The sequence below is a fragment of the Zalophus californianus genome, chromosome 10, assembly GCF_009762305.2.
Source record: "Zalophus californianus isolate mZalCal1 chromosome 10, mZalCal1.pri.v2, whole genome shotgun sequence".
NCBI classification, from domain to species: domain Eukaryota; kingdom Metazoa; phylum Chordata; class Mammalia; order Carnivora; family Otariidae; genus Zalophus; species Zalophus californianus.
The window spans coordinates 107,554,125-107,581,277 of NC_045604.1; the positions used below are offsets into that span (position 1 = coordinate 107,554,125).

General features: G+C 43.5%; 1 protein-coding gene and 1 non-coding gene across 6 annotated transcripts; one reads left to right on the plus strand and one right to left on the minus strand.

Annotated features, from left to right (window-relative positions):
* The first annotated feature begins 620 nt into the window (after positions 1 to 620).
* Positions 621 to 724, plus strand: LOC113933832. The gene has a single exon (XR_003523527.1). It is a non-coding gene; the product is annotated as a U6 spliceosomal RNA (small nuclear RNA).
* Positions 725 to 13,233: 12,509 nt separating this feature from the next.
* ZSCAN25 (zinc finger and SCAN domain containing 25) lies at positions 13,234 to 26,850 on the minus strand. 5 transcript variants are annotated; one of them, XM_027610367.1, is made up of 7 exons: positions 26,784 to 26,850; positions 25,193 to 25,302; positions 23,690 to 24,105; positions 22,309 to 22,510; positions 21,625 to 21,716; positions 20,017 to 20,143; positions 13,235 to 16,125 (listed from the first exon to the last, which is right to left on the minus strand). In XM_027610367.1, the coding sequence occupies exons 3-7, from the start codon at positions 24,074 to 24,076 to the stop codon at positions 15,293 to 15,295; spliced, it is 1,641 nt and encodes a 546-aa protein (XP_027466168.1). In that variant the 5' UTR covers positions 24,077 to 24,105; positions 25,193 to 25,302; positions 26,784 to 26,850; the 3' UTR covers positions 13,235 to 15,292. The 5 variants fall into 5 exon arrangements, with proteins under 5 accessions (XP_027466171.1, XP_035577943.1, XP_027466168.1 ...); XM_027610368.1 differs by having other exon boundaries at positions 23,690 to 24,139; XM_027610369.1 differs by lacking the exon at positions 26,784 to 26,850 and adding an exon at positions 26,351 to 26,505.
* Positions 26,851 to 27,153: the final 303 nt, after the last annotated feature.

Genomic DNA, 27,153 nt, shown 5'->3' on the forward strand with positions numbered 1-27,153 from the left:
AAGTGTACAAGTTTTCCAATTTCTCCACATCCAAACTAAGAGATTAAAAAAAAAAATCGAGGGGCACCTGGGTGGCTCAGATGGTTCAGCATCTGCCTTTGGCTAGGTCATGATCCCAGGGATCTGGGTTTGAGCCCCACGTCAGGCTCACTGCTCAGTGCAGAGCCTGCTTCTCCCTCTCCTCTGCCATTCCCTCCGCTTGTGCTCTCTGGCAATGTCTCTCTGTCAAATAAATAAATAAAATCTTTTAAAAAAATTGAAATCTCTGTTAAACATCTTCAGTGAAAAGTTGCACGTCTTTGCTATCTGTCTCTAGTTGGGGTTAATCTAATTCTTTTTTTCTTTTTTGCTGCTACACTTAGTAAATTAGGAAAGGAAAATGAAACACAAGAACATAATACATATTGAGTAAAGATCCAATGTTGAAATAAGGTGTCAGTATGTTCTGTATGAATGGAGTTATTCTGACCATGATATGATCTATACAAGTGGTGGTCTAGGAATGGATCTCCCCTTAGTTGGCACTTAGAGTCAACTCCATGTAAACATTAAGTTGGGTGGGACAATGGAACAGTTTGGATAAAAGCGTGGAAAGGAAATAGATACTAAAACTGAGAAGAGTGCTCACTTTGACAGCACTTATACTAAAACTGGAGCAATACAGAAATTAGCATGGCCCCTGTGCAAGGATGACATGCACATTCGTGAAGCGTTCTATATTTTTGTATGGAATCACTGAATCACTACATTATACAACTGAAACCAATATAACACTGTATGCTAACTCACCGGAATTAAAATTAAATTAAATACTGAGAAAAGATCCAGTGGGGTGAGAATGATAAGGAGAATTATTTTTGCTATCTTTGTGTAATAAAGCTTACATGCCCTTTGTGATGGCTTCTCCCAACAAAGTGACACCAAATCTACAAACGACCTTGCACTCACTCTTCCCCTCCCTTATCTTCCTCCCCCTTACCTTCTTTTTCCTTCAACAAATCAAGACATCCCTTTACTTTAGTCAGGCACAAAAGAATGACATCTTAAGATATTTTACTAAGAATCCAAGGTAAAATAAGAGGAAACAACACCTCATTCAAAAGAAGGCAAAAGGAAAGGGTTTTTTTCTGGAATAGAGATCTGAACTATCTCGAATCCAGTCTACTGTTGAACTAGACTTCTGGATTGGGACTGATTCCCAGCTGCAAAAGTTGTGCTCTTTCCCAAACTCTCCTATATCATTTCAGTGGTCTCCCCATCAATGCCCTTGATACCCTCCAAGTCCTCCTCTATAGTTATGTAGAACAAAGATCTACCAGTTTACATAAAAGGATGCTGTTAAAGATCTTTCACAGATACAGATCTCAGAACTTACAGACATGACTCTATTGAAGAGTTCCTAACAAACCCTCTGTGACACTCAGACTCTCCCAGCTGCATCACCCCTATTTTGCTGTGCTGTCCACGTCCAGCCCAGCACCTAGTCAGGGATAAGCACAACCTCATCTAATCAGAATTCAAGCATTTTTCCATTGAGCTGCATCCTTGGGATGCCCAAAAGAAAGTGCTTCATCCTTCTCACCCGTTATGGGGACCTAAAAGTGCAGTAAAGCAATGGCAACCAAGAAAATTGGGGAGGGACAGCCACCACGGATTCACTGAAGAAATCTTTCTTAAGCACATTTACCAAGCTGGGCATTACAGTGAGCCCTGAGACAGAGTGAATGGATTTCTGACAAAAAAATATATATATTTTTTTTTCTTGGGAGAGATCAGGATGTAAGTATCCTGTATTGTTGAAGAGATTCACGTGTTATGGCTACAACCTGAAAGGAGTAAAATAACATTTTGCTGTGGAAAGTCATGCCTTGCTGTTCTTCTTAGGGCCGTATCTGCTTTGGGCTGGTGGGGGTAAACTTCAGGATCTGTTCTAATGTTTGAATGGGTGTTCTGGTGAAGCCGCATGTTTCCAACAATGGAGCTATCATTCCTGAAATTTATGTGATTATCACCTGAGGGGCTGCGTAAAATGAAGATTCCCTGTGGACATCCACAAATACATTTTACACAAGTTCCCCAGGTGATTTTGATGTTAAGTGATACTGTGTTAAGTAATACTGTGAGAATCTGTTGAAAAGCATTATTAAAAGACAAACTGAGGCATATTAAAAATGTTAAGAGTTTGAGCTAAAATCAATTCCCATCAGACAGTACCAAACCAGAAGTGGCTAGCAGCCCTCCACCCACAGGAGGTAGCGGCCAGACACTTACAAACATAGGAAGCAAAGCAAAAAACTATTTTATTGGCTATAGCTTAAGGTTGCCTTATAGGGGAAAGCCTATGGATATTTGTGATTGTTTGCCCTTATGTTCAATTCCTTAACTTTGAGGCATTGACAGACTTAGGTTTGGGGTTGTTTATGTAGGCTGCCAAGGCATTAGCACTACCTGTTTAATGACCTCCTTGTTTAAGTAATTTAATAGCATGAAGGACAAAATCTCAATCTGGAATATCCTAAGGATAGTTTTCACCTTAAGTATTAAGTATGTCAGGGACTTGCCAACTCCACTACCAGCTAAGGTGTGAATACAGCTCATGGCTCAGCAAGCTGACAGAGAGGGTTTTACTGAATGTTGACTACCACCCAGAGGCAGCAATTTTCTCTGCAGGATGATGGAAAGCAAGGGAAAGGCCCTAAGACAGTGGAGCTGGATCACTTGCTTCTAGATCTGATACACTGGATCTTTTGAGTCAGATGCCATTATTCTATGAGCAAATGATCTTCTAGAGTTCAACCCCACACGATCTAGTTACCTCTCCTACTGCTCCCCTGAGCCTCCTGAAGTATAAAGTACTTCAATGTAGAGGTATGATAAGCACCAGGTAGGATTTACCAGAGAGGCATTTGGGTCATTTTTGGAGTCGGGGAGGGCAGAGAAGCTAGGGAACAGTAAGGACACTGGAATGTTGTGGGTCTCTAGGGGTAGCAGCTCCTGCTGATTTAATAGTACATGAAGACACTGGATGTGGGCTGGAGCTGAGGTCCCCTGAGGTTTGCTAGGGCCTGGGGTTAGGGGAGCTTTCAAATGTATACCTATAGTCACTGGGTGGTACATAAACTCTATCACACACTAGAGGTGTCAAGCGAATGCCTTTTGGGTACCTAATTCCCAGCATATCAGCTAAATCTAAAAAACAAAACAAAAAAACTAGGCTTTCTGAAGACCAGTCCCCAACATCTAACAGCCCTTCTGTTATTTCATATTCAACAATTCTAAAATTAGACTCATTTTTCCCTTTTAATTCATTGCTGCTCAAACCAGTTAACCCAGTTAACCCTCCAGATTTCATTTATTTGACCATCAATTTTGCCCTGCTATAGAGGTCTGTCATAAGCACCAAGTAAGATACAAATTGTGAAACAATTCCAAAACACTGTGAGACTAAATGCCCACCGGGATACCTGTACATTTGTATTAACCAGAACATGCATTAATTACCAAAGATGCTCCCTGAAGCAATGGGCTAAAACCAGCAGATTTGGGGAAAATGATCCCTCATTTGGAGCAGAAGGTATACACCTACACAAAACCAAGGCCAGGGATGAAGACACTGAAAACAGGATTTCCATAAAGGAAGCTGCCACACGAAAGGTCTTCCTTCAGTCACTGCAGGAAGGAGCCTTGGTCAACCACACACATAGTGAAAAAAGCACAGGAATGAATCTGCAGCTCTTGTGCAAGATGAGGTATGATCAATTCAGCGCATCTCATTAGCTGTACGCTGTGTCACCCTCCTGCTCCCACCTCAGGGCCATTATCACTGGACAAGGACTTGCTACCCTTTTCTTCCCACATTCATAACTAGTAAATCCCGTCGGGTTGTTTTTTTATTTTAAATTCTTATAATAAAATAATTTAAAGCTTACAGGAAAAGTTGCAAAATCAATAGTGCAAAATACCCATATATCCTTTACCCAGGTTCATTTATCATTAACGTTTTTACCTTCTTTTCTTCCCTCCTCCTCTGCCCTGCTTCCACCTCCCCTCTGTGTGTATATATATATGTGTGTGTGTGTGTGTGTGTGTGTGTGTGTGTGTATGTATATTTGTGTATGTACACACACGACAGTCCTTTATCCTTAAATATTTCAGTGTGTATTTCCTAAGAACAGAGATATTCTCTTACATCACAATATAGTTATCAATGCTAGTACTTTTAACATCAATACAATAATTTAATCTAGATCCATATTCCAATTGTGAAAACTGAAACAAGAATGTTTTTTAAAGCTGCACAACACTACATTGTGTGGATGTGCCAGAGTTTTTTCAATCGCCTATCCTGGATATTTATGCAGCTTCCAATATTTTTGCGGTTAGTAAGAAGGCTGTAATGAGTAATGTTCTGCATATGTATTTTCATATTATCAGAGATGTCTCTTTAAAACCATCCATAATTTTGTAAGATACTGCTAAATTCTCCTCCGCATGAGGTTGCACTGTTTTGCATGCCATTAGCAACACATAAGAATTCCAGTTTCCCCACAAACTCATCGACAGCACATACTGTCAAGCTTGGGAATTTTGGCCAATCAGATGGGAAAAAAATCTCTCAGTATAGTTTTAATTGGAATTGAAGTGAAGGTCAGTATCTTTCAATATGCTTAATAGCCATTTTCATATCTTTTTTATGAAGTCAAGTTTGTCAGTTTTTCAATGGGATTGTTTCATTTGTTGTTTGTGGTTTTTTTTTTTTTCGCTTTTTTAAAAAAGTTCTCCACATATTAGAAATACTAGAATTTTGTGTTATGTGGCAATTTCTTTCTCCCAACCTGTCATTTGTCTTTGCTTATTGTTTTTGCCATTCAGAAGTTCTTAAAATTTTTATGTAGGAATGCATCAATCTTTTTTTTATGCCTCTGGATTCTCAGTCCTAGATTTAAAATCTTTCCCTGAACCCGTGTTTTAGAGGAATTCACATCCACGGTGTTTTCTGGTACTTGCATTCTTTCATTTTTCACATTTGGATTCCTGACTCATTTGGAGTTTATTCTTGAATGTGATGTGAGAAATGGGTCATTTTTATCTTTCTCCAAATCACTGTCCAATTATCCCAATGCAACTTTTTAAAAAAGGGAGGCTCAGTCCATTCAGCATCTGTCATCGGCTCGGGTCATAATCTCGGGGTCCTGGGATGGAGCACCAGCTTTGGGGCTCCCTGCTCAGCAGGGAGACTGCTTCTCCCTCTCCCTCTGCCCCTCCCCCTGCTCCTTCTGTCTCTCTCTCAAATAGATAAAATCATTAGCCATCAGGGAAATTCAAATCAAAACCACACTGAGATATCACCTTATACCAGTTAGAATAGCAAAAATTGACAAGGCAAGAAACAACAAATGTTGGAGAGGTTGTGGAGAAAGGGGAACCCTCTCACACTGTTGATGGGAATGCAAGTTGGTATAGACACTTTGGAAAACAGTGTGGAGGTTCCTCAAAAAGTTAAAAATAGAGTTACCCTATGACCCAGAAATTGCACTATTGGGTATTTACCCCACAGATACAGATGTAGTGAAAAGAAGGGCCACATGCACCCCAATGTTCATAGCAGCAATGTCCATGATAGCCAAACTGTGGAAGGAGCCGAGATGCCCTTCAACAGACGAATGGATAAAGAAGATGTGGTCCATATATACAATGGAATATTACTCAGCCATCAGAAAGGATGAACACCCAACTTTTGCATCAACAAGAACGGAACTGGAGGAGATTATGCTAAATGAAATAAGTCAAGTAGAGAAAGTCACTTATCATATGGTTTCACTTATTTGCAGAACATAAGGAATAGCATGGAGGACATTAGAAGGAAGGGAAAAATGAAAGGGGGAGTAATCAGAGGGGGAGATGAACCATGAGAGACTATGGACTCCAGGAAACAAACTGAGGGAAGGGGTGTGGGGGGATGGGTGAGCCCAGTGATGGGGATTAAGGAGGGCACATATTGCATGGAGCACTGGGTGTTATACACAAACAATGAATCATGGAACTCATCAAAAACTAATGATGTACTGTACGGTGACTAACATAAATAAATAATCTTTTTTAAAAATAAAATAATTAATAAATAAATCTCTGCCCAGTGATCTGAGATTCCATCTTTAATACGCACTAGATTTCTGTACAGAGCTGGGGCTATTCTCAACCTTTTCTGTTATCCCATTGGTCTATTCATGCGCAAGTCCCACACTGTTTTACCTGCTGGGGTTTTTCCCCAACACTTATTTCCCATTCCTTCCATCAGTGCCTTAGTCCAGGCAGCAGGAACCCTTCGAAATAAAGGCTGGAAAAACCTCGTGAGTATTGAAGTACAGTTAATCAGGCTGCAGGTAACATTCATGCCATATATTTTGAAAAAGCAAATGTTAAAGTAATAACTCCCCAGGACAGACCTTGGGCAGAAAGTTATCTGGTTTTATCACCACCCAAAGGATAAGGACGGGTTTCTCTTACAAAGGTCATACCCCCTTGGCACTCTTCATTATCACATGCAGCCAGCCCTGAAAGTGCACTGTTGGGCGAAGAAATTGCAGACACCCAATCACACATGATGAGGGCTATAAGCAAAGTGACCAAATATCCCCGTTTGTCCTGGAGTCCCAGTTTACAATACTGTCCTGGCATAATTAATAGGACTTCCCCCTCACTGTCAAAAGGAGCAGGAAATGTATGAGATGTGCTTGCAACATCTTGTCATACCAGAAAGCAAAGAAGCTATCAAAGATGATTTAGGGTTATGTAAAAGGAATAAGGTGCCAAGTTGAAAAGGCTCCTACTGACCAAAGGTGAAATGATCTGAGCATCAATAAGAAGAACTGCAGCAGACTGGTTTAAATCCATGAATGCACTTTGATTGAAAAAATTGATCAGTTACAGGAAGCAAAGCAACCAGATCGTTATTGTGAAAACAGGCAAAGGAGAGAACCAAGCATTTTCTTTTCTGTATGAACTGTATCTAAAAGTAATTATTAGTTAATGAGGGGAAATTTCTGATACAAGAATCCCAGTTAATAAACGAAGAATCATTTATAGAATTAATGAAATAAATAGATCTAGGCTCTTAACATCATATATAAACAATCAGACATGCCACCATCTCTTTAAATTTTTTATTGTTATGTTAATCACCATACATTACATCATTACTTTTTGATGTAGTGTTCTATGATTCATTGTTCGTGCATAACACCCAGTGTTCCACGCAGAACGTGCCCTCTTTAACACCCATCACCAAGCTAACCCATCCCCCCACCCCTCCCCTCTAGAACCCCCAGTTTGTTTTTCAGAGTCCATCATCTCTCACGGTTCGTCTCCCCTTCCAATTTACCCCCCTTCATTCTTCCCCTCCTTTTTTTTTCTTAACATATATTGCATTACTTGTTTCAGAGGTACAGATCTGTGATTCAAGTCCTGCACAATTCACAGCGCTCACCATAGCACATACCCTCCCCAATGTCTATCACCCAGCTACCCCATCCCTCCCACCCCCCACCACTCCAACAACCCTCGCTTTGTTTCCTGAGATTAAGAATTCCTCATCTCAGTGAGGTCATATGATACATGTCTTTCTCTGATTGACTTATTTCACTCAGCATAACACCCTCCACTTCCATCCACGTTGTTGCAAATGGCAAGATCTCATTCCTTTTGATGGCTGCATAACATTCCATTGTGTATATATACCACCTCTTCTTTATCCATTCATCTGTCGATGGACATCTTGGCTCTTTCCACAGTTTGGCTATTGTGGACATTGCTGCTATAAACATTGGGGTGCACGTACCCCTTCGGATCCCTACATTGGTATCTTTGTGGTAAATACCCAGTAGTGCAATTGCTGGATCGGATGGTAGCTCTATTTTCAACTGTTTGAGGAACCTCCATACTGTTTTCCAGACTGGTTGCACCAGCTTGCATTCCCACCAACAGTGTGGGAGGGTTCCCCTTTCTCCACATCCCCGCCAACATCTGTCGTTTCCTGACTTGTTAATTTTAGCCATTCTGACTGGTGTGAGGTGGTATCTCATTGAGGTTTTGATTTGGATTTCCCTGATGCCGAGCGATGTGGAGCACTTTTTCATGTGCCTGTTGGCCATTTGGATGTCTTCTTTGGAAAAATGTCTGTTCATGTCTTCTGCCCATTTCTTGATTGGATTATTTGTTCTTTGGGTGTTGAGTTTGAGAAGTTCTTTATACATTTTGGATACTAGCCCTTTATCTGATATGTCATTTGCAAATATTTTCTCCCATTCTGTCGGTTGTCTTTGGGTTTTGTGGACTGTTTCTTCTGCTGTGCAAAAGCTTTTTATCTTGATGAAATCCCAATAGTTCATTTTTGCCCTGGCTTCCCTTGCCTTTGGCGATGTTTCTAGGAAGAAGTTGCTGCGGCTGAGGTCGAAGAGGTTGCTGCCTGTGTTCTCCTTTAGGATTTCGATGGACTCCGGTCTCACGTTTAGGTCTTTCAACCATTTGGAGTCTATTTTTGTGTGTGATGTGAGGAAATGGTCCAGTTTCATTCTTCTGCATGTGGCTGTCCAATTTTCCCAACACCATTTGTTGAAGAGACTGTCTTTTTTCCATTGGACATTCTTTCCTGCTTTGTCAAAGATAAGTTGACCATAGAGTTGAGGGTCCATTTCTGGGGTCTCTATTCTGTTCCATTGATCTATGTGTCTGTTTTTGTGCCAGTACCATACTGTCTTGATGATGACGGCTTTGTAATAGAGCTGGAAGTCCGGAATTGTGATGCCGCCAGCTTTGCTTTTCTTTTTCAACATTCCTCTGGCTATTCGGGGTCTTTTCTGGTTCCATACAAATTTTAGGATTATCTGTTCCTTTTTTTTTTTTTAAGATTTTATTTATTTGAGAGAGAGAGAATGAGAGAGAGCATGAGAGGGAAGAGGGTCAGTGGGAGAAGCAAACTCCCTGCTGAGCAGGAAGCCCGATGCGGGACTCGACCCCAGGACTCCGGGATCATGACCCGAGCCAAAGGCAGTTGCTCAACAATCTGAGCCACCCAGGCGCCCCTTTTTTCTGTTCCATTTCTTTGAAAAAAGTGGATGGTATTTTGATGGGGATTGCATTGAATGTGTAGATTGCTCTAGGTAGCATTGACATCTTCACAATATTTGTTCTTCCAATCCATGAGCATGGAATGTTTTTCCATTTCTTTGTGTCTTCCTCAATTTCTTTCATGAGTATTTTATAGTTTTCTGAGTACAGATCCTTTGCCTCTTTGGTTAGATTTATTCCTAGGTATCTTATGGTTTTGGGTGCAATTGTAAATGGGATCGACTCCTTAATTTCTCTCTCTTCTGTCTTGTTCTTGGTGTGTAGGAATGCCACTGATTTCTGTGCATTGATTTTATATCCTGCCACTTTACTGAATTCCCATATGAGTTCTAACAGTTTTGGGGTGGAGTCTTTTGGCTTTTCCACATACAGTATCATATCATCTGCAAAGAGTGAGAGTTTGACTTCCTCTTTGCCGATTTGGATGCCTTTGATTTCTTTTTGTTGTCTGATTGCTGTGGCTAGGACTTCTAATACTATGTTGAATAGCAGTGGTGAGAGTGGACATCCCTGCCACGTTCCTGACCTTAGGGGAAGAGCTCTCAGCTTTTCCCCATTGAGAATGATATTCGCTGTAGATTTTTCATAGATGGCTTTTATGATATTGAGGTATGTACTCTCTATCCCTATACTCTGAAGAGTTTTGATCAAGAAAGGATGCTGTACTTTGTCAAATGCTTTTTCTGCATCTATTGAGAGGATCATATGATTCTTGTTCTTTCTTTTAATATATTGTATCACATTGATTGATTTGCGGATGTTGAACCAACCTTGCAGCCCAGGGATAAATCCCACTTGGTCATAGTGAATAATCCTTTTAATGCACTGTTGGATCCTATTGGCTAGTATTTAGGTGAGAATTTTTGCACCCATGTTCATCAAGGATATTGGTCTGTAATTCTCCTTTTTGATGGGGTCTTTGTCTGGTTTTGGGATCAAGGTAATGGTGGCCTCATAAAAGGAGTTTGGAAGTTTTCCTTCCATTTCTATTTTTTGGAACAGTTTCAGAATAGGTATTGACTCTTCTTTAAATGTTTGGTAGAATTCCCCTGGGAAGCCATCTGGCCCTGGGCTTTTTTTTGTTGGGAGATTTTTGATGACTGCTTCAATCTCCTTAGTGGTTATAGGTCTGTTCATGTTTTCTATTTCTTCCTCGTTCAATTTTGGTAGTTGATACATCTCTAGGAATGCACCCATTTCTTCCAGGTTATCTAATTTGCTGGCATAGAGTTGCTCATAATATGTTCTTATAATTGTTTGTATTTCTTTGGTGTTGGTTGTGATCTCTCCTCTCTCATTCATGATTTTGTTGATTTGGGTCATTTCTCTTTTCTTTTTGATCAGTCTGGCCAGGGGTTTATCAATCTTGTTAATTCTTTCAAAGAACCAGCTCCTAGTTTCGTTGATCTGTTCTACTGTTCTTTTGGTTTCTAGTTCATTGATTTCTGCTCTGATCTTTATGATTTCTCTTCTCCTGCTGGGTTTAGGCTTTATTTGCTGTTTTTTCTCTAGCTCCTTTAGGTGTAGGGTTAGGGTGTGTATTTGAGACCTTTCTTGTTTCTTGAGAAAGGCTTGTATTGCTATATACTTTCCTCTCAGGACTGCCTTTGCTGTATCCGAAAGATTTTGAACAGTTGTGTTTTCATTTTCATTGGTTTCCATGAATTTTTTTAATTCTTCTTTAATTTCCTGGTTGATCCATTCATTCTTTAGTACGGTGCTCTTTAGCCTCCACGTATTTGAGTTCTTTCCGACTTTCCTCTTGTGATTGAGTTCTAGTTTCAAAGCATTGTGGTCTGAAAATATGCAGGGAATGATCCCAATCTTTTGGTACCGGTTGAGACCTGATTTGTGACCTAGGATGTGATCAATTCTGGAGAATGTTCCATGGGCACTAGAGAAGAATGTGTATTCCGTTGCTTTGGGATGGAATGTTCTGAATATGTCTGTGAAGTCCATTTGGTCCAGTGTGTCATTTAAAGTCTTTATTTCCTTGTTGATCTTTTGCTTAGATGATCTGTCCATTTCAGTCAGGGGGGTGTTAAAGTCCTCCACTATTATTGTATTGTTGTCGATGTGTTTCTTTGCTTTTGTTATTAATTGCCTTATATAATTGGCTGCTCCCATGTTCGGGGCATAGATATTTACAATTGTTAGATCTTCTTGTTGGATAGACCCTTTAAGTAGGATAGAGTGTCCTTCCTCATCTCTTATAAATGTCTTTGGTTTAAAATCTAATTTGTCTGATATAAGGATTGCCACCCCAGCTTTCTTTTGGTGTCCATTAGCATGGTAAATGGTTTTCCACCCTCTCACTTTCAATGCAGGGGTGTCTTTGGGTCTAAAATGAGTCTCTTGCAGACAGCATATTGATGGGTCTTGTTTTTTAATCCAATCTGATAGCTTGTGTCTTTTGATTGGGGCATTTAGCCCATTTACATTCAGTGTAACTATTGAAAGATATGAATTTAGTGTCATTGTATTGCCTGTAAGGTGACTGTTACTGTGTATTGTCTGTGTTCCTTTCTGGTCTATGCTGCTTTTAGGCGCTCTCTTTACTTAGAGGACCCCTTGCAATATTTCTTGTAGGGCTGGTTTCGTGTTTGCAAATTCCTTTAGTTTTTGTTTGTTCTGGAAGCTTTTTATCTCTCCTTGTATTTTCAATGACAGCCTAGCTGGATATAGTATTCTTGGACATGCCACCATCTCTAATGTGTTCTTACCAAAATATGAGAAGTGAATCTTGTTACACCTCTAAACTTGTAAGTTTTTAGTTAATACAGAGGGCAGAGAACTATATTAAATAATGTCATGGGTATGCAAACAGCAAAATTCAAAGACAAGAAATTCTACAGGATGAATAATGCAGTTGTTTCAATGAATGAATTTCAAGAGAAAAAGAATAGGAACTAGAGATTATAAGACTTAGAAGACAAAGCAACCAATTGCAACTTACGGATCTTATTTGGACTGTAACTCAAAGACGCTTTTAAAAACGTATGTAGTTGGGGCACCTGGGTGGCTCAGTTGTTAAGCGTCTGCCTTCGGCTCAGGTCATGATCCCAGGGTTCTGGGATCAAGCCCCGCATCAGGCTCTCTGCTCAGCAGGAAGCCTGCTTCTCCCTCTCCACTCACCCTGCTTATGTTCCCTCTCTCGCTGTGTCTGTGTCAAATAAATAAAATCCTAAAAAAATAAAATAAAAAATAAAAAGTACATGGTTTTTAAGAAAACATTAATTACAAATTAAGGAATTATTCCTTTTTATTGGTATGATAATAGTATTGTGGGTTTTCTTTTTCAAAGAGTTCTTACCTTTCAGAGGTACACACTTAAATATTTATAGACAACATTTGGGAGTTGTTTCAAAATACTTCAGTAGGGGTGGAAGACAGGGAGGGGGGGTTGAAAAAAACCAAGACTGGCTATGAGTTTATGATGGGTAAAGCCAAATAATACATGGGGATTCATTATATATGTTTGAAATTTTCTATTATAAAAAAATTTCTAAATAGAAAAACATAGAAAATAAAATATTTAACATTTGAATAAGTAACAAAAGTATTACTAAAATTCCATGGAAATATTTTTTCTTTTGAGGCTTTTTCGAGGCATCATCCATAAATTTTGGTCTCAAAGCAGATAGGGGAACCTAAAAGAAAAAGCCAGCAAGGCCTAGCTCCTACCAAAGCTTCTCTGAAGAGATTCCAACTGGCTGAAAACCCTAAGTCCTATTTGACTAAGGATATGATCAAAGAGAATCTACAAATTTAATTTAGGTAAACAGAAAGACCACTGATGAGCAACTCCCAGCCTGTAGCGGCCCCAGACTCCTTGACTAATTTTGGAATATAGACCTCCTAGAGAAGACCAAACTCAGGCCACATCAGCCCCAGGTCCTACAGACCACAAGCCAGAGACTTAGGGAAAGCCTTCCCCTGGGTTTGGCTGCAAGGTGGCTGTAAGCTTAGCCAAGCTTGTCTGGGAAGTGGGAAAAAAAAAAGCTGATTTTACATCTGGACCTCAATATTGCTAGGTAGCAGAAGCCTAGTGTCTCAGACAGTGCATGACATCTCTAATACACTCATGCCCTGACTACTGCAGGCTCATGGGGACGGCTGAGAGGCCAGGAAGTCATCTGCTAAATTAAAATGAAACATCATGGCTATCTACCATGGCTATCTAAGAAACATGTGATAAAATAATGTGTTTCAAAGTAGACTGAGTAATGCAACTCTGTGTTGAAGTCATCATTTATCTTAATTTACAATGAAAAAATGGGGAGAAAAATACTCAGGAAAAGAATCTAATACTAAAAGGCACCACAAAGGACACCTGGATGGCTCAGTCAGGCATCTACCTTCGGCTCAGGTCATGATCCCGGGGTTCTGGGATCAGCCACCATCGGGCTCCCCCTGCTCAGCAGGGAGTCTGCTTCTCCCTCTCCCTCTGACCTTCCCCCTTGCTCGTGCCCCGTGCACACGCTCTCTCTCTCTCAAATAAACTTTTAAAAAATAAATCAATAAAAATAAAAACAAAAGGCACCAGAAGGCAAATCACATCTTGTAATTATAGTACTCAGACTCTCTCACTCGGCAGCCAGCATTTGAAGGCACAGCACTACAATGCTGCTGTGTGGTCCACGTTCATTACACAGAATTTTAAGCAGAATATTCCGGAATTTTAAACAGAAAGGAAACTTTTTAGTGATGGCAAAATAAGAAAGCATAAACAGTTACAAATACTATACCTTCTCATTATTATGTATTTTTAAATGCCTACAGACATCTTTATTTTTCCTGAACTGGCACTCATGCAAAACAGATCACTACCACCTCATCATCCATAGTTGGCGACCAAGATCCTCTCAGATGACAAGGAGATGTATCAACAGAGACTATTTAGTAACAAGGGGTAGGTGACTAATGCATTTCAAGGCAAGACACTGACAGGACCAAGAACAAAGGCACAGATCCCAGATCCAGTGTTTATGGGAGTATCCACAGGTTCTACCTTAGATGGTTCTGAAGATCAAATATATTCACTAAAATGTAAGCTCTACAAGGTCAAGGATCTTTTCCCCCTATTTTATTAACTGATGTATGGCAAACACCTAGCCGAGTTCCTGTTGGGCCTCAACAAATATGTGTGGAATGAATAAAGAATAGAAAAAAAGGCACCTTATATACTGTAAAATACCATCAAATATAGGGTATTAATACCAGTTCATCTTTTGGATTCATTTAATTAGATCTTTATATAGAACTGAATGTTTTTTAAAATACTTTCATGTTTATTCAGTGATCAATAACAAAATATTAATTTACTAATGGATGGGTGAACAGTTGTTACAGTACAAGGAATAATGGGGAAACTTTACAGATGAGGGTACAATTTTACAGAGACAAAGGGGGTTACAAATAAAGTAAAATCAACAAAGCTGCCTGAGAGATCCCAACTGGGGAGGGAAAGATCCAGGCACCTGAGCAGCAGGGCAGAACAAGTGAGCACCAGAAGACTATCCTCTCACACAGCACTTAGCACAAACATAACTTGGAACGCCTGGAGTTATTAATGGTTCTGTGTTTTTCCATTGCTAAATCACAAGCTCCGGGAGGTTCAGGGCTCATGTGTCTTGTTCACCACTGTGTTCCCAGCACCAAGCACAGAGTAGCTGTTCAATAAATATTTGTTAAATGGAAAAGAAGGAAGGCAAAGTCTGAACTAATGATCTTGCAGGTAGATACAGCCCTCGTAACAATGAGGTTTAAGTTTCCAACGTGGGAGAAAATTTTGCTTTAACTACCAGACTTAAGAGGTGGATATGAACATTCCACCAAAGGAGGCTCTGAAATTCAGGATATCCTTTCCCCAAAAGACGGTGAGAAACTGTTCACATCACTTGGATAAAAGACATGAGGAGCTGTGCTCTCTGGAAACTCAAAATAAATCAGGTCTTCCCCTGGTTCTGTTTTCAACAAATGGGAAGAAAATGGGTCAAAGTGCCTTTCTGCACCCCATCACTCTTCAGCCCCCACTTCAAAGCCCTTCAGTGAGTAAAGACGAATGCATCCTCCAATGAGGTCTGCCTCCATTTGTGGTCCTGAAAGGTCCTGCACCTTCCAGGACCTTCCATTCACAAAAAAGGTGCATTTCGGCATGGCACCCTTACTGCACCAGGGTCTCCTGGCGATGCTGAGTTTTCTGGTGCCGATTGAGGATGGACCTCTGGTTAAAGCTCCTCCCGCAGGCAGGACAGTGGTAGGGCTTTTCCCCAGTATGGATCCTCTGGTGTCTGACCAGCCGCTCCCCTTTACTGAACCGCTTCCCACACACCTGGCACCCGTACGGCTTCTCGCCTGTGTGGGCTCGCCGGTGCACAGCCAGGTTTGCGTTCCTGCTGAAGCTCTTGCCACACTCACAGGTGTAGGGCTTTTCCCCCGTGTGAGTTCTCCGATGCACCTGCAGATGCTGCCTCCGGCTGAAGCTTTTCCAGCAGTCACCACACTTGTAGGGCTTCTCCCCCGTGTGACTCCTCTGGTGGACCTCGAGGTGGTGCCTCTGGCTGAAGGTTTTCCAGCATTCACTGCACACATAGGGTCTCTTTCCCAGGTGTGTTCTCTGGTGCTTCATGAGGTACTCTCTCAAGGTGAACCCCTTCCCACACTCGACACACCCATAGGATTTCTCTTCTTCATGAGTTCTCTGGTGTCTGACAAGATTTGAGCTCCGACTGAAGCCTTTTCCACACTCGGGGCACTGAAAAGGCTTCCAGAAGGAGCTGTGGGTCTTGAGGTCATCCGGCAGGGGTATGACGCCATGCTGCTGAGGCGGCGGCCCTGGCATGTTTCCCACAGAACTGCTGGGCTCCTGCTCACAGCTTCTTCCCAGCTCAGGGCTCTGAAGCGTGGCTTCCCCAAACCTCTCTGACGTCACCCGAGCAAGCGCCCCCTTGAGGTCTGCCTGCTGGGTTTTAGACTCCTTTTCCTTGCTCCCAATGCCTACAGGACAAAGGAGATACAGGCTGATTCTACAGCAACTATGAAAGTAAATTTATACGTTAGAATTTGGCTCCTAACGTATCCCCCTAACAATTCCTTCTTTTTCCCTTTGACTGACAACCTCAAAACAGTTTCCTTTCACTGACTCTAAAACCAGACTTTGCTCTACTTCTCTCCATCTCTGTTACTGACTGAATGTTTGTGTCCCCAACCCCCCAAATTCATAGGTTGAAGCCCTATGCCCTAATGTGATGCTATCAGGAGATGGGGTGTTTGAGAAGTAATTAGGTACAGTCATAAGGGTGGAGCCCCCCAAATGGGATTAGTGTCCTTATAAGAAAAGGAAGAGAAATCAGAGCACTTTGCACACACAGGTCATGTGAGCATGATTCCTCATGATAGGATTATTGCCCTCGTGGAATAGGCAGAGACACAGATGGATCCCTCCATTGTCTGCCATGTGAAGACACAGGGAGGTGGCAGCCAGGTGCAAGAAGAGGAAGAGGGTGTTCTCCAGACAATGAATCTACAGGAACCTTCATCTTGAACTTCCAGAACTCTGAGAAATAAATGTCTGTTGTTTAATCCACACAGTCTATAATATTCTATTGTAGCAACCCCGAGCTAAGACAATCTCTGTACCTTTTAACAGAACAGTCTGCCAAATTTTAACAACCATTCACTTAACGTTCTACTAACTCGGACTTTCATTTCCTTCTAAATCTAACTCAATGATTTCCTTGAAGAAACCAGCCCTGCTTGCTCTCTTCAGTGACTATATACTGAATTAGCACTTTGCTTATCCTGCACTTATTTACACACAATCTTGTTGAAAATGCTATTTTACATTCATCAAGGTGTTCTGCCTTCCCTAGAGATTACAAACCTATTCCAGGGATGGTGAACTACTTGGGAGTTCTCCATATCCTCCCTACACTTGCTCAGCAAGTGGTCCCTGCTCACGCTGCTCCCTCCGCCTAACCAGGTTTTATCAATCTGGGTCTCCTGGAAGCCTGGCATAGGCTTACTGGCTGCTGGATGAATGAACAAACCCACTCTGTCACTGACTTCTACCAGACTGAAATGCCCGTGAATGCTACTGAAATGCCCCAACCTGTCTAGACGTCCTTCCTCTGATCCCTCTTTCATTCTCTCTAAATTAACACAACAATTATTTACAGAACAGGAGGAAGGCGGGAAAAAAAGGGAAGGCTCTAGGGAGCAAAATAGCCAAGACAAAAAAAAAGAGAAACAAGGGGCGCCTGGCTGGCTCAGTCCGTGGAGCATGCGACTCTTAATCTCAGATTGTAAGTTCGCGCCCCAGGTTGGGTATATAGATTACTTAAAAATAAAATTTTTAAAAAAGGAGAGAGAGACAACAAGCAGCACTTAAGGATGGAAAGGGTCCTTTCAGGTGACATTGCTAAAATGCAAAAAGAAAAACATGACATGCCTCCTGACCTAAACAAAGATGAAGGACTCTCACCTCTGATGGATTCTTTTGTAAATTTCCCAGGAAAGTAAAACTGCACAAAACATTAAGTATAGAGTTCAAAGAATTTTCATAATGAACACAACCATGTAAACAGCATCCAGCTCAAGAAACATGACCAGCATCCAGAAAGCCCTCCCCCATGCCCTCCAGTGACTATATCCTGCCCCCCTAGGCAAACATGCTACCCGGACTTCTATCGCCATAAAGTGCTTTTGCCTGGTCTTGAACTTTATGCATTGGATTCAGACATTGTTTATGGCTGCTTCTGCTCATTATTATGCTTTTAAGATTCACCTCCATTGTGGAATATACTATAATTACACTATGTTCTTTTTTGTTAGTGTACGGTATTACACTGTAAGGATGTATTGGAACCTATTTGTTAACTTGGCTGACGTTCATTTGGGTAGTTTCCAGTTTTGAGGTGTTATGAATAGTAAAACTGAAACTAAATGTAAAGCACGAGCTTTACCTAGACCCTGAGGAGATATGAGTATGTGCTAGGTATTACATGTCATGGAATTCTGGTTTCTCAGGCCCAATCCTACACAGCTGTCAATGCAGGAGCCACACGTTCATGGGACTAAATCCCAGGATGATCTGAAGGTTGAGACAGCCAGTAGAAAGTATGCGTGGGAAACGGACCTCAGCCCACCAAGACAGCATAAACACTTAGGGAAGTGCTTAGGTTTTTTGAAACAATGAGAAAAGGACAAACATACAGCCAGACTCCCTAGCACAGTCAGAATGGCCAAGGGCATGTAAAAACCCTCTAGCAGTAGGAGGGCAGAATCTTCCAGCACACAGCAGCGTTGGTGGCAGAATTTTGTCCCTGAGGGGAACCAAGGTGCAGGAATGCTAATACCACCACCTGGGGCACACTGCAGGAGCTCCTGCGCTGCACAGTTATGTCCGAGGGTTTCCACGTCCTCTGCCATTACAGAAGTCTTACATCTCTTTGTAACATATGTTGGCAGCCTTTGGCCACTCACATCACTGCCATGGCATGACAACCCTGTCCTGGACCCAGTTCTCCTAATTCCCTCCTCTAAGTGCCCCTTACACTACTCCATAATGACCATTATCACATACACTTGGGCTCTTCATCCGAGCTGCTAAGATCGTAGAGGCAAGGACCTTTAAGACTTCATAGTCACCGGCAGAATGTTGGTCACATAGTAAGTGCCAAATAAATATTTTGGAATGATAGAAATAAATGAATGTTGACTGACTCACAAAGAAATAATATTTGTAGAGCTAATATATAACACTACTATATTCGCCAAACATTAATCCTCACAACGCCATGAGATTTCCCATTTTGCAACTGAGAAACCAGAGCCCTAAAAAGGTCACCTGTGGTGTCCAAGGTCACAATCAGTAAGTGATGGAACCAGGATGGATTCTCATGTGCTAAAGGCAGTATAGTGATACTCTCACTCATCCCTCAACATGTTTCAAGATGAAAATGGGCCAGATGGGGTGGGGTCAGTAGATGAGCAGTCAGTACATAGAAAGTTATGAAAGGGAAAGAAGCAGAAGGAACAAAGGAGAGGGCCATTCCCAACCACGTTTCTTTTCCTCCCTCCCTCCAGCCCGCAGAGATTCCTCTCCACTCTGGCAGTCCCTAGCCCCCTCCTCCCCGGCTTTCCTACCAGGGCCTCTCCTTGTACTTCCCTGGGCTCGCTCTTCCCTCCTCTCTTGCTGCTCCTCCTCCTGTGGGCTCTTTTCATTTGCATCATGGTCTCACCCTTCCAGCTCCAACCCCAGGTAAAACCTGGCCACCACCTGAGACAGGCCCAGCCCAGGCTCTGCTCGCTCTGTGATATGGGAGCACATGGACCTCTCCGGTTTTTAACATCCTTCTGTCCATCCTCCTGCCATCCTCTGTACACACACCTCATGCTCTGAAGGCTTCCCTGCCATTAGTCCTGCCCCAACACAAAACTGCCAAGGTGGGGCCAGCACCCAGAGGGCACTCAATAAATCCCTACTGAATGAACAAGATCAGAGGATCATCTTTTGCCGCTCTTTTGCTCTCGAGCCTGGGTACTCTTCAGTCACAAACAGAGTAGGTGCTCCAGGAATCCTAATAACCGACCTGTCTCTTCACAGCCTGGTGTTTTCTTGCCCCCTTGTCCGCTCCTCTCCTGATAGGAAAGCACATGGCCAGCTCCTTAAACCTGGATCCACGCTCTTTCCTTGGACCCATTTACTCATCTTCTTTTGTCAGTAGTACCAGGTTCTGAAATCTGGGGCAAGGGCAAGAACTCTGACCTGGTCTAGCTAAAACTTTGGGCAAGGTTTATGCCTGTGTCATTTCCTATTCCTGTTTTCAAATTTCCAAAATTGCAAAATTCCTCAGTTTCTTACCTTTGGGATGGAAACAGTCTTACCTGGAGCTGAGACCCCACAGTCCCGGGGTTCCACGTATTCCCCAAAGCAGTCTATCTGAGCTGGGGTCACATGCCTCCACTCCTCCTCGGGGAAGGCCAGGGCCATATCTTTAAATGGCCCCAACCCCTGAAACAATAGGAGATTACTATAGATAGAAAAATAATCCTAAGGTAGGAAGAGTCTAAAAGCAGGACAACAGGGGACAACATTTTATGGAAGAATGGAGCAAGAAAACGGAAGGAACTGAGTCGTTAGTGGTCTTGGGGGCAGAAGGGCCTACCTCTTGACAGTTTAATGACAGGGAAGTAATGGATTCATCTGAGCCCCTGTATTTCCGAGACTTTGCTGCAGCCACCGAGCTGATACCCTCACAACCACAGAACCCAATTCCCATTTTTCAAGTGCCTCCATTCAAGCCTCAGAGCAGATCCACTCATCTAAAACTGATTTTTCCCTCAGAGGTAAGTAAATATTTGGGCAGGCCTTGTCTTAAGAACAATGTTGTGTTAAAATAAATTCAGTATCATTCAACACCATGAACTATTATAGGAGAAGGGGAGGGTCTGGCAAAATTAAAACATGTTGTCATCCTTTATCTCCATCCCAGGAAAACAGGAATAGGAAATGACACAGGCATAAACCTTGCCCAAAATTTTAGTTAGACCAGCCCTGATTCATTTTTTTTTCCTGCCAAATGACAGCTTTCCTTCTACAAGAACTCTTCACTTTAAAACCACTGTCCCCGGGGCGCCTGGGTGGCTCAGTCATTAAGCGTCTGCCTTCAGCTCAGGTCATGATCCCAGGGTCCTGGGATCGAACCCCGCATTGGGCTCCCTGCTCGGCGGGAGGCCTGCTTCTCCCTCTCCCACTCCCCCTGCTTGTGTTCTCTCTCTCGCTGTCTCTGTCAAATAAATAAATAAATAAATCTTAATAAATAAATAAATAAATAAATAAATAAATAAATAAATAAATAAATAAAACCACTGTGCCTTTCAGAAAGTGCCTTGCTGGAAATCCCCCACCTCCCTGGTAACAGCACCCAGTGGACATGGCAAGAGTGCCCCATCTGTGCTCTTCACCCCCATCTGTGGCAGGCAAAGAAGTGCAAACAAGGCCAAAACTCCTGGTGTAGCCAGGATAGGGGCCAGTGGGTCCACTCTGCTCAGTGCTCCAGGGAATCCCGAACGGAGGGTTCAGAGGAAGAGTAGCAGCAGAAGTATCCATAAAGGCTATCTGCAAAGGGTTACTGACCAAATGCCACAGCCTAGATCAAGCCTAGGGGGTTTCTATCGATAAGGTCTTCTTCCTCACAATTAAAAGAGTAATCCTGAGTCAAGCAAAAAAAAAAAAAAAAAAAAAAAGACAGAGCAATAAAAACGAGTGTATTGAGCCTTATGCCTGGACCCTTAGGGTTGACCCATAAGGCTCAACTCAAGTTAATTGAGGATGATAAAGTGGAGAAAACAAAGCTGTCATATCCATCAGAACAAGAAAGGTGGAATAATTCAACCTGTGGATGGCACTTCGTTGTGCAGAGAAACCTTAGGAAAAGTGAACCTCATTCAAAACAATGTCATGGTCCCCAGAAGGACAGAGGTACAGCTCACCTGGGATCCGGCGGTAAGGAACCCAGCTGCCATCTCTTGGTCCCTGGTGTTCACTGGAGGGAGGCCAGGACCAGCCTGAAGACCCGGCAGAGCTAAGCAAAGGGAAAAAAGCATGAGCAAGATTAGCGCTGTCTTGCAGTTAGCTTGTTCAAAGGTGTCCATTGCCTGACAAATAGAACCCTAAGAACCTTAAGGAGACTCCATACAGATGGGGTTTGGGTACAGCCTACCCTGTTCTCAACCAAGAAGACAATCCCAACCCAATATGTCCTGCCCCTTGAAGACCAGCCATGCTCCCTGGTCACACTCTGGAAATAACCCCCTTTGAGATTCAGTAACACAATGAAGTCACATATTACTTTTAGGGATATGGTTTGTCTGCCCACTTACAAAATATCTCCTACATGTCACCTGCATATTTCCAGGAGGTTTCTAGAAAGGGATGTGAGGGAAAAGAAAAGAAACGGAAAGAGAGCATAATCCCAGGCATCCCCTGCAGAAATCAGAGTCAAGATATAGAAAACAATTTCATTTCATCTGTTTCCTACTGAAGTCAAGGAAGTAACCAGGAAAACTCATAATTACAGCCCACAGGTCATTTAATTTATCAACTGCTGGACTTGTAAAGGACGGAGTCACAAAGCAGTTTTCTGTGTCCTTACTTCTTTACTGTTTGCATCTTACCCTGCTCCTGGAAGGCTTGGGTCCCAGCTCCAGGATCCTGACTGAGTTGCTCCTCAGTGCCTTGGTCTAGGCCTTGAACTCCTTCCCCATGAGGCATCCCCCACTCGGGCTTGATCTCCACTGGCCCCAGGTGGACACCTGGTTCCCAAGGGCCTCTGCCAAGTGCTGTCTCCTGTTGTTCTCCCTGCACGTGGCATGGAACCTAAGGACAATCCCCAACACCTATTAGAATGAGGCCTGGGTGAGGGATTTGAATTAAAACCTAAAAAGAGAACCAAGAAAAGAACTATTCCAGCTGCAAGGGAGGGGAAGAAAAAGCTGGCTAGGTTCTTCCCCAGGATGTCAGTGGGAAGGTGAAAAAGAGGCTAACCTCTTTTTATCAGGCTCTATGCAACTGTTATGTGTCCATGTCATTTTGTAAGGGTCCCTTCAGCCTGACCAAATTCCACCATGAATAATATCACAAAGAGGCTAAATACTGTTTGGTTGAGAACTTTAGCCCAAAACACTCCCTACTAGGAAAAAAAATCCCCCAATTATAAATGCTAAAAGTAAAAAATACAAACCTTGATTCCGTAGCGAATTAGCTAGTGAGAAAAACTTGCTCTAAAAATAGCAAGGAAAATCAGGACAACTCACATTGAGACACAGTCACAAAAACAGGCCCTTTTTGGTCTACTTTAAAGCTCCTGGGTTGGGAGTAAAAAAAAATTCTTAGGGTTATGGAGGAAGTCAGGGGTAACTACAGGAGGAAAAGGAAGGATGAAGTGAAGAAAGATGGTTACTTGCAAGCAAAACAGTTATGTTAAGTCCTGCTCTCTTCCTTCCCAGCCAACAATCAGGTGACTGTACCAAAGAGTCACAGACATGTTGCCAAAGTCCCAAGGAAGCATCTGAGATGCAACTGCCTGGTATTACCAGACCACCACCACAGAATCGCTAACGTGAGCCACTTGAGCACTGTGCAGACCATGCTTCTTAGTAAGAACATTCACCCAAGTGGAATTCTCTGCATGGTCCTCAAGAAGCCCTGAGCCCATGCATCTCTGCCCAAAGAGGAATGAGTCTATGAGGGACCTTAAAACTGGTCACAACTGCCTTCTTTAGGCCTGAGGCTCACAAGGGAAATATGGCCAGGCCTCTGTCCTGATGACCAAAAAGGAAGCTAACAGCCCTTCTACAGGCCCTGCACCTTCCCTGAGAATGATTTTTCTTCCTGAAAACTCCACTGCCCTCCAAACAGTACCTCAGGGAGTCCGGGAGCAGATGAAGGAGACTGTCTACCTCATCTACTCCCCCTGCTTCCTCAAACTTTTCAATTCTTTACATCTCCCCTTCCCACACCAATGAAATAAGACCCAGATACCCCCTTCTCACCCACCGCCTTGGCCTCCAATGTTCTCTCTGTGAAGTCCTCCACCATGGCCACAAGAGCCTTGCCACTCTCCAGGCCATGCTCCCGAATCCAGGCATAGAACTCCCGTGGCAGGATGGTTAGGAACTGCTCCAGCACCAGCAACTCCATGATCTGCTCCTTGGTGTGCAGCTCAGGCCTCAGCCACTGGCGACAGAGTTCCTGGAGTTCCCTGAGGGCTTCCTGAGGACCAGCTGCCTCCTGGTAGCGGAACTGCCGAAACCTCAGACGAAAAGTCTCCGGACTAGGGTCCTCCCTTCCCCTGCCCCACGGCAACTCTTTCTCTAGCTTCACCACAGGAACACCCATCTGCTGCTGAGGGTCTTCTGCCATCCTTGGACGCTCCTTAAGCATCTTCACACCCCTCTCAGAAGACTGAAGGTCTGTTGGGAAGACCAGACAAACAAAAATGGCAGCCTAAATGAGACAAAGGAAAAGTCAGTCCATCCCAGTTCTGTGTCTACATCAATGGATATTCTGCTAGAGAACATGACAATTACTTTCAGAAGACTGAACGTATATCCTGAAAATCATGTCAATTCAATTCAGTAAGTATATGTTAACCAGCTAGTATGTGCAAAAAAATGTATAGGATTTACTTTATACCCACAAACACTGCAGGATCTCATTAGGGAGGTAACACTAATACCAGAGAATATAAAATCGGTTATAATTAGATCAGTCATGCCAGCCTACTCTTCCAAAGGTATAATATACCTTCAATAAACACATATGCCAGACCTGCAGAAGCTAGAAATATAACACAGATTGGATGCCTGGGTGGTTCAGTCGGTTGAGCATCTGCTTTTGGCTTGGGTCATGATCTTGGGGTCCTGGGATCAAGCCCCACATCTGGCTCTCTGCTCAGTGGGGAGTCTGCTTCTCCCTCTCCCTCTGTGCTCTCTCTCTCTCTCTTGCTCTCTCTCAAATAAAGAAATAAAATCCTTTAAAAAAAACAAGGAAATATAATACAGAACAAAACAAACAAGGCACTTACCCTTTGATACTTATATACTAGTGCAGCAGAGAAAAAATATATAAGCAAATAAATTAAAATTATAAATGAAGATAAGTTCTAGAAAGTAAATATGTAGGTAGCTCTATTAATGGATGAACAGCTTGAAAAACCATTTTCTGAAAAGATGACACGTAGGCTGAAACCCAAAGGATGAGAATGAGCGAGTCATTCAGATTTTTCCAGGCACAAGGATTGAGGCCAGAAATTACTCTGTGTATCTGAGAACAAGCCAAAGTGCAGTATGGCTTCTGCAGAGTTAAGTGAGGGACAGAGCTGCACGAGAAGAGGTGGCAGAAGCAGGCAGAACCAGATTATCCAGGAACTGGGACACACTAAAAATTACAGCTTAACCTTACTTCGGCGGGAAGCCACCTATTTTACAAAGGTCATTTTGCCTGTGTTGTGTCAAGGGACTACAGGTTAGAGGGGATAAGAAGGGAAGCAGCACTTACAGTGGTCCAAGCAGGAGAGGCTCGGGATGGTGGCAAAGCAGAGTCAAGACATATTTTGGAGGTAAAACCAATAGACTTGCCAGTGGCTTGGATGTGCCCGTGTGCTCAGCCTAAAGAAAACAAAAGAGTGACACATATGTCATTATAACTGATCAAAAGATTTTTAACCTGTGGGGTGCCTGGATGGCTCAGTCGGTTAAGGGCAGACTCTTCATTTCCCTCAGGTCACGATCTCAGTGTCCTGGGATCCAGCCCGTCTTTGTGTTCCACACTCAGTATGGAGTCCGCTTCAGGATTCTCTCCTTCTCCCTCTGCCCCTCCACCCCCTGCTCTTGCTCTCAAATAAAAAATTTTTTTTACAGATTTTTAACTTGTGTAGGCTCTACCAGTTAGAAAGCCTTTGAGCACACACTCTCATTTGATACTTAATAACCATTCTGGGGGCACCTGGGTGGCTCAGTCGTTAAGCGTCTGCCTTCAGCTCAGGTCACGATCCCAGGGTCCTGGGATCGAGTCCCGCATCGGGCCCCCTGCTCGGCGGGGAGTCTGCTTCTCCCTCTGACCCTCCCCCCCTCATGTGCTCTCTCTCTCTCAAATAAATAAATAAAATCTTAAAAAAAAAATAACCATTCTGTATAAGGAGTATTACTCCCCCTACTTTTCAAACGAAGAAACTGGAGATGGAAGAGATTAGTGGCCAAGGTCCGCAGCCTAAAGGATATGGCACAGATAAGCCACAGGGGGAGCCAAAATGAGAGAAAGGTTAATGTCGGTGCAAGTACTCATGAAAGAAGGGGCTTACGCTAGACTGGAGGATGAGTACTATTTAATTTCATGCCGGGTTCAGGTTGGGGGTGCAGGGTAGGCTGGGGAGACGGACCTAGGAGTCCAAAGTGGGGAAGGGGCTCAGTTTTTAGAGGAGGGAAAGATCACGCTTAATGCCACAGAGAATAAACTGGCAGGAGGTACTTCCGAAGCTCCTACTTAATATTCTACTGGGTGTTTGCGTACTTATATAACCTTCCTAAACCTATTTTACGTTTTCAGTCGATTCATTTTCTCTGCTGCACCAACTGAGATTTCTCTTTCATGACTTCGCAGCTACTGCATTTATTCACTCCCCTGTTGCATTGAGGGCACTACGGCGCAGATGTTTACCAATGTGTCTCCGACTACCAGATTCCCCGAAGGCGCGAAAGGTCCTCACTCATCTCTCATCCCTGGCACTTGACGAAGAGAAGGCTTAAAGAGAAGCCGTTCTTTACGTGAGTGTCCCACGTCTTGCTCTAAAATGGCTACTTTCAATTTTGTGAGAGATCCGCGCTGGTTCCAGGTCTCGAGTTCGTGGACGCCCCCGGCGCTGAAGTAACCCTGGCCGGGCCGGCCCAACCCCGCTCCCACCTGAGCCCCCGCGTCCCGCCCCGCCATGGCCTCCGTGCCGCGGGAGGCAGCTCCGGGGAGACGCGCCGCCCGCTGCCGCAGCCCCGCCACCGCCGCCGCCAGCCCCGCCACCGCCGCGGCCAGCAGCGGCCCCGAAGCCCGGCCCGCCGCCGCCTCCGCCTCGACCTAGCCACCCCAACCCGCCTCTCACCCGCAGTCCCTCAGCAGCTCCCGCCTGGCCCGAGCCCTCAGCGGATCGGAAGTGGGCCACGGATGCTGTCAGACAGGTGCGTGAGGAAAGAGCCCCTTCCGCTTCCTCTCTAGGACTCCCGGAGGTCGGTGTGTCTCTATGGTCGCTGGTCCCCTGGGCCTCTCCCCGGAGACCGAGTGCCTCTTCCCGGGCTAACTCGTCCCTTAGAGGCTCGCGGTCCTCGCGATCGTCAGGCCCTTTGGCGCCTCTGTGGCTTTGCATCTGCTTTCCCTCCGTGAGAAGGTCCCTCCAGACATACTACCCGACGCGAAGCCTGTGTCAGTGGGCTTTAGAGTCCAATCGGTCAACACGTGCTTATTCCGCGCTTCTT